Source organism: Vombatus ursinus, unplaced genomic scaffold (assembly GCF_900497805.2).
Source record: "Vombatus ursinus unplaced genomic scaffold, bare-nosed wombat genome assembly UNPS02014772.1, whole genome shotgun sequence".
Taxonomy (NCBI): Eukaryota; Metazoa; Chordata; class Mammalia; order Diprotodontia; family Vombatidae; genus Vombatus; species Vombatus ursinus.
This window is the reverse complement of record NW_020954550.1, coordinates 3,551,029-3,558,951: the sequence shown is the minus strand read 5'-3', so window position 1 is coordinate 3,558,951 and position 7,923 is coordinate 3,551,029. Positions and strand designations below refer to the sequence as shown.

Genomic DNA, 7,923 nt, shown 5'->3' with positions numbered 1-7,923 from the left:
CCTGGGCAAACTCGGAGTCCTGTGATCCGGTCTCGAGAGTACCCGGGGGAGCCGGCAGAGGCGGGGGGTGGGGGCGTCTGCACTGAGCATGCGCCGGAACCCGGAGTCCGGGCTCCTGCGGCCGCCCCGCGTCCCAAGGCGCCTGCGCGAACGTCGCGGCCCCTGAACTAGTTTTGTTCCGGGAGCGTCCAGCGGTCGAGGGAGCAGTCGAGGTCCCGGGCCGGACGCGAGAGCCCGAGCGGAGAGAGCGCGAGGCGGAGAGCCCCGGACCCAGGGGAGAGCGAGCGCGAGGGTGGGCGGGCGAGCGAGAGCACGCGCGCCGAGGCCAAGGCCATGTCCGGCAACAGCCTCTCCTACAGTGAGCAGCTGGCGGGCGGCGAGCCGCCCGAGCTGGGCCAGGAGGCCACCCCCGCCACGTCCCCCTCGGGGGCCTTCGGCCTCTTCAGCAGCGACCTGAAAAAGTGAGGAGCCCGGGAGGGGGCGACGCGTGCGTGTGATCATCCCCATTTTGCGGATGAGGAAACTGAGGCTCCAGGGAGGCGCTGTTGGGGCCGGGGTGGAGGTGACGGTCGTGGGGTGGTAGCGGTGATGGGAAGGGTCTGTCAGCCGCTGGGAAGGCAGACGGGGTAATTGGGAGAAGTTGGGCGGGTTACCAGAGGTTTTGTGCCCGGTTCCTGGAGGGAGGTGGGGGGCGGGCTGGGAGGAAAGAGTGGGTTTAGAACTGTAAGAGATCACAGACCAGTTCCTTCGTTTTGCAAATGAGGAAACTGAGGCCAAGAGATGTTAAGTGAATTAATTGCCCGGGGTCACACAACTGGTGTCTGAGGGGGAATTGAACCTAGGTTTTCCAGACCTTCACATCAGTCAATCAACAAGCATTTATTAAGCTCTAAGTAGGTGTCAGGCGCTGTGTTAAGCTTTACAAATATTATCGTCTCATCTAATCTAAGAATTCCAGTGCCCTGTTCACTATACGAGTCATCTAGTCCAAACCTTCCATCCCCCCCCTTTCCTTTTATAGATAAGAAATTGAGGCCCAGACAGAGTAACCGATTTGCTTAAAGTCACAAAGGTGGTCGTAGCAGATGCAGGATTCAAAACACTGGTTCTCCTCCCTTACCTTGTCTCTAGGCCAGTTTTCTCCAGTGTGAAAATGGGGGGGGGTTGGTCTAGATGTCCTCTTGACTTAGGCCATTTTAAACTCCAAATCTATGGGCCTCTGATTCTGACTCAAAATCCAGAACTCTTGACTCTATTAAAGCTGTTTCAGTTTTAAGGGTTTTAGGAATATAGGTATGAAAGTTGTTTTTCAAGGTGTAAGGTTCTTGGTTGATTCCATTTACAAATACACTAAAAAGGAACAAATCTTAAGGAAAATATGAGTATGTCTTAAGTTTTTCTCTATTGCTAATTTTAGGGTGTTTTTTTTTTTTAGTTTTAAAAAATATGTGGTTGGACTTGGAAAATACGAGTGGAAAGGAAACATCTCCGGATTGCATTCAGTTTATGATTGCCTAAGTCGGGAGACCTGGGTTTTAGCTTTGCCTCCACCATGAACTAGCTGTGTGAAGTTAGCCAAGCCTCTTCTTATCTTTGCTGGGCTTCAGTTTTCTCATCTGTAAAATGAAGAAGTTGGATTTGGTCCCCAAGAGTCCTTTCACCTCTAAGCTTTTGAATTAGTTCATGGAGGTGGTTTTTTGTTTGTTTGTTAAAGGAGGAGCATACTTCAAAGGATTGAAGTGACATTTTAAGATAACTTTCAATTTTAATAATTCATATTTGTAGTACTTTAAAGTTTATGAAATAACTTGTCATATAACACTGAGGTAGTGAAAATATTATTATTCCCGTTTTACAGATGAAGAAACAGGCTCAGGGGAGGTTCATGGGATTATAGATCTAGAGTTGAAAGAGACCTTAGAAAAGATCAGAGTCCGACTCCCTCCTTTAAAGATGAGGAAATTTTGACCTAAGAAATGGTCAAGTGCTAATAAACAGTCAGGCACCTAGTGTCTGAAACAGGATTTGAACTTAGGTCTTCCTGGCTCCAAATCCTGTGTCATAAACACCACAACATGCTGCCTTGTGATTTTCCCATGGTTGTTAGACTAGCAAGTATCAGAAGTGAGACTTTGAATCCAGGTCTCCTGAGTCTAGATCTGAGATTTTTTCTGTTCTGTCTGTGGAAACTGTCTTTTTAAAAATTTTATTTATTTTTAGTTTTCAACATTTGCTTTTATAAAATTTTGAGTTCTAAATTTTACCCCCTGCCTCCACTCCCTGTTCTCCAGGATGGCATGCAATCTGATATAGACTATATATGTATGATCATATTAAACGTATTTTGTGGAAACTATCTTGCAGTTCTTTTGCATAAGTTTTAACTGGGCTCTTTCTTAAGCACAGAAGACATCAAGGACATATTTGACTGATGTCAACAAGCATTTTATTAAGCAATTATTATGTGCCAGGCATTGCGCTAAGTACTGAGGATATGGAGAAAGGCAGGTCCTCATGAAATTAATATAAGAACCCATAGGAAAACCTCCTGATCCTTTGTAAAGGATTTATGGAAATAGAGACAAAAATCAGATTGAATGAGAAGTGCAGGCATTGTGATCTATGTGTACTACTGGAAGAGTACTTATATCTGCTACTGGGATCTAGTGAAATTTCACATTCATGGAAGTGTTGAAGCTGCCACTATAATACCTAACACAGTATTAGGCATATGTTAAGACCTTAATAAATACTAGAATTAAGGGGTTGTTATTGTGGTTGAGAAGTTAATCATCTTTTGCAAATATCAAAAACTTAGTTTTAGAGCTGAAGTTTTCTTTTAAAAAAACTTGAATTAAAATTTAATGAACAATGAAAAAAGTTTTCACGTACATAGTATAGAAAAAGGATTGTAAAAGAAAATTCTATTCTGTTGTATACAGCTTGCTTTTTAAAGAGAGTATATTATAAATTCAACTTCCTTCTTGTAAAGCTGTCCCGCTTGTCTGTTTCCTTCTGAACTTTATTCTTTTCTCTTCTGAGCATTTTAAAAAAAATGCTTGGGACGCTTTTTTCTTTTCTATTTTTGCAACAATCCCTAACTCTCCTTCCCCTCCAAAAAAAAAAGAAGAAAGCCACAATCCTTGTAACAAGCTTAATTAAGTAAAGCAGATTCATACATTTGAGATGTCCCAAAAGGTATGCATCATTCTGAATCTTGAGTCCATCACCCCACTGTTAGGAGGTGAATAGCATGCCTCCCTTCCTCATTAGTCCTCTGGAGTCATGGTTGGTCAGTAAATTGATCAAGTTCCTAAGCCTTTCAAGATCATTTTTTTTTTCTTTACACTGTTGTCATTACTATATAAATTGTTCATACAAGTCTTCCCAGGTTTCTCTGAATACATATTTTTTTTCATTGCTTGTGGCAAACTAATTCAGTGAGGTTCTGATTTGTGCTTGTGATGAATACTATGAAGTGGTCATATTATTCTAGTTCTCACTGTATGTTTACATTGGGCTGGAAGCAGCTCCCAATATTTTATGTAATTAAGTAATTTGAATAGCATGAATTTGAATACATGCAACCACTTCATAGGATTCATTATTCTAAGTAATGAAGACCTAACTGTATTTCATTTTATTTATAGATCATAATTTGTACAACCATTCCCAATTAATGGTCAGGTTGTTTTCTTTTAATGAAATAGGGGCTAAGCATATTTTATAATTGTATTTAAGCATTAAACAGATAATGCTTTAGTGCCCTGTTGAAGCACTTTTTAAAGTGATTTCAAAGGAGATTTCTTTTTCTTTGCCCTCCTTATGCCCATAGTGAAAAAATACGATATTTGAATAATACCCTTTTTAAGAATTTAGTTCAGTCTCTTAATTTGGGGTCCATGAACTTTTTTGTTTTGTTTTTTTTGTTTGTTTTAGGCAATTGAGGTTAAGTGACTTGCCCAGGGTCACACAGTCAAGTGTTTGGTCTGAGGCCAGATTTGAACTCAGGTCGTCCTGACTTCAGGGCTGCTGCTCTATCCAGTGTCCAAGAATTTTTTTAAAAAAATATTTTGATAACTTTCATTATGATTGGTTTCCTTTATAATCTCATATATTTTATTTAATTAATTTAAAAACATTCTGAGGAATCCAAAGACTTCACTAGCTTGCCAAAGGAGTCCATGACACAAAAAAAGGTTAAGAAATCCTGATTTCGTTGTTTATCATGAGTTTGTAGCAGTATCACCAAATGCCTGAGTTAATGATTTGAGGCAAACGTTATTTTTCTTTTACTTGTGATTCTCATACTACTATAATTCTTTAATGCATGAAAACTCCCTCAACCTGTTTCTTTTCGTTGTGTAGCAACTTCCATGGTGCTGGGTAGGGCCAGTCTGCTTTGCAAAGTGTATGGCTTGGGGCCTGGCTAGCGTGACCTGGTTGTGGCTTCGAACACATGGTATAAAGCAAATTTTAAGTGTTTTATGGAAACAAAGATCATAGAGCCATGGAATCTAGGGTTAAGAGAGAGTCTGAATCAACCCTGTCATTTTCCAGATGATGACCCAGAGTCACTGGGAGGTTGTGACTTGCCCAAAGTCATGAAGATGGTAAAACAGGATGTGAATTTTGACTCAGTCACTCCACAGTCAACCTTTTTTCATTGAACCATGCCATAATAGAACTTTTGTTAGAGAATGCTTTAAAACACAGTAGAACAAAAATTACTTTATCCATGGTTGATAGTCCATTCTAAATAGGAGTAGGAAATGATTGGTTCCTGACCTCCCTGGGTACAATTCATGTGAGGGTGTAAGTTGGTGAACACCTCTTCTTCATGAGCTTCTTACTTTTTCTCCTGCTTCCATGTGTCCTAAGGATATAAATTTCTTGATTCTGACCTTTAAACTCTTTCCACCCCTCTTTTAAAAATTAAACAAAAATTTTTTAAGGCTTAAAATACTATACTCTCTTCTCAGAGCTTCCTGGTTTTTTTTAAATGACATCTTTTCCTCGGTTAAATTTTCTTTTTATTTTTCTGCCTGGTCTTCCATTTCATTAAAAGGGAGTTAGAGAGAATACTGACAATTTTAAAGAACTAGGTCTTAAATTTCATTATTTCATTTCTCAGCCCTGTAAATTAGATGTTTTCGAGATTTGAGTGTATTAATCTCACAATGCTTCTCAACTTTTTTTTTGGTGTTTTTTGGTGAATGCCTATAGTTTTCTGTTATTCTCCTCTGAAATGTTTTCTAAATGAACCAACATTGCCTTTGACAACCATATTTCTTATCACAATGAAGATTAACTGTTTACTTGTTCAGGCAGTTTCAGGTTCTTTTGACTTCTTTGTTTTGGTGACTGTTTTGCTTGGTTAGTCTTCTCTAAGAAATGGTGATCATCAAGATCTTTTGTTGATTTTTTATTTTTCAGAGGCAGCTTTTTTTAGGTTGGGTTAGAGCTGCTGTAGTTGTATGTACATTGTTGTTTTCTCATTGTTCTTATCATATCACATTTACTGTGACCTTTTCTTTAACCAGTGAAGGATTTGACTACGTGTAGATAGCTGATTCTGAAATGACTGTTATAACTATGACCAGCTATCTATTAAGGTATAGTCAGTGCTTCAGTGGATCCATGAGCTCATCTATATAGGTATTCCTGTTGCCTATTTTTACTTTCTTAACCTGTGCAAACCCTTTTCTATGTCCTCCCACAAATTTTCTTTTTTTCTCAATTACATGTAAACAAAACATTTTAATAGAAAACACTTAAAATTTTTTTTTGTGTTCCAAATTCTCTCCTTTCCTGTGTCCCTTTATCCCTCCTTGAAAAGGCAAGTGATTTGATATTATGCAGTCATGCACAATATTTCCACATTAGCCGTGTTGCAAAAGAAAACACAGATCAAAAAACCAAGTAAATAAAAAAATATGCTTCAGTGTGCATTCAGACTCCCATCAATTCTTCCTGTGGAGGTGGATAGTATTTTTCAACATAAGTCTTTTGGAATTGTCTTAGATCATTTTATTGCTTAGAATGGCTAAGTCATTCACAGTTGATCATCGTACAGTATTGCTGTTACTGTGTACAGTGTTCCCCTGGTTGTGCTCATTTCACTTTGTATCAATTCATGTAAATCTTCCCAGGTTTTTCTGAAAGTATCCTGCTAGTCATTAGCATTAGTATTAGCACCATCACAGTCATATACTACAACTTGTTCAGCCATTCCCCAACTGATGGGCATCCCCTCAGTTTCCATTTCTCTTTCACTACTAAATGGGCTACCATAACTATTTTTGTACATTTTGGTCCTTTTTCTTTTCCTTTGGTCTCTTTGGGGTATAGACCCATTAGCGATATTACTGGGTCAAAGGATAGGTATAATTTTATACTCCTTTGGGCGTAGTTCCAAATGGTTAGATCCGTTCACAACTCTACCAACATTGCATTAGTGTCCCTATTTTTCCCCACCTCCTCCATCATTTGTCATTTTCATTTTCTGTCATATTAGGCAATCTAACGGGTGTGAGGTGGTACCCTCAGAGTTGTTTTAATTTGCTCTCTAGTCAATAGTGATTTAGAACTTTTTTTATATGATTGTAGCTTTGATTACTTTGTCTGAAAACTGCCTGTTCACATCTTTTGACTATTTATCAATTGAGAGGTGACTCATTGTTATACATTTATAAAATCTATATATTTGAGAAATAAGACCTTTATCAGAGAAACTTGCTGTAAAAGTTTTTTCCCAGTTTCCTCCTTTCCTTGTAATCTTGGCTGTGTTGGCTTTGTTTATGCAAAACCCTTTTCACTTGATGTAGTCAAACTGATCCATTTTATGTCTTGTAATGTTCTCTGTCTCTTGGTTGGTCATAAATTCTTCCCTTATCCATAGATCTAACAGGTAAAATATTCCGTCCTCTCCTAATTTGCTTATGATATCACTGTTTATGTCTAAATCATGTACCCATTTTGACCTCATCTCGTTATACAGTATGAGATGTTGATCTATACGTAGTTTCTGCTAAACTCCTTTCCAGTTTTCAAATAGTGATTTCTTGTTCCAAAATCTTGGATTTTTGGGTTTGTCAGACACTGGATTCCTGTGGTCATTTACTGTGTATCTTGTACCTAATCTGTTTCACTGCTCCACTATTCTTTTTCTTAGCCAGTACCATATTGCTTTGATGATTACTGCTTTGTAGTACAGTTTGAGATCTGGTACTGCTGAGCCACTTTCCTTCACATTTTGTGGATTCCCTGGGTATTCTTAACCTTTTGTTCTTCTAGATGAATTTTGTTATTATTTTTCTAGCCCTGTAAAATAATTTTTTTGGTAATTTGATTGGTATGGCATTGAATAAGTAAGTTAATTTAGGTAGAATTGTCATTTTTATTATATTAGCTTGGCCTACCCATGGATAATGACTATTTCTCCAGTTATTTAGATCTGACTTTATTTGTGTGTAAAGTGTTTTGTAATTGTGTTCATATAATTCCTGGGTTTATCTTGGCAGATAGACACCCAAGTACTTTATATTGTCTGCAGTTATTTTAACTGGAATTTCTCTTTTTATTTTTTCCTGTTAGACTTTCTTGGTAATATATAGAAACGATGATTTATGTGGATTTATTGTGTATCCTACAACTTTGCTGATGTTAATTATTTCAACTAATTTTTTAGTTGATTCTCTCGAATCCTTTAAGTATACCATTATATCTTTTCATAAATTTTCTATAGAGGATTTTCTTCTTTCTCCCCTACTCTCTCTCTTTTTTTTGGTTTTGTTTTGTTGTTTTTGGGGACAGTTGGGGTTAAGTGACTTGCCTGGAGTCACACAGCTGGTAAGTGTCTGAGGCTGGATTTGAACTCAGGTGCTCGACTTCAGGGCCAGTGCTCTATCCGTTGTGCCATCT

At 38.5% G+C, this 7,923-nt stretch overlaps 1 protein-coding gene across 1 annotated transcript in view; it reads left to right on the top strand.

Moving 5' to 3' along the window:
* Nucleotides 1-330: 330 nt before the first annotated feature.
* Nucleotides 331-7,923, top strand: part of AP3B1 (adaptor related protein complex 3 subunit beta 1) — a 338,444-nt gene continuing 330,851 nt past the window's right edge. Inside the window, exon 1 of the mRNA XM_027863441.1 lies at nt 331-461. Within this exon, the coding sequence (XP_027719242.1) occupies nt 334-461 (128 nt within the window). The 5' untranslated portion in view covers nt 331-333. The remainder of the gene's footprint in view (nt 462-7,923) is intronic.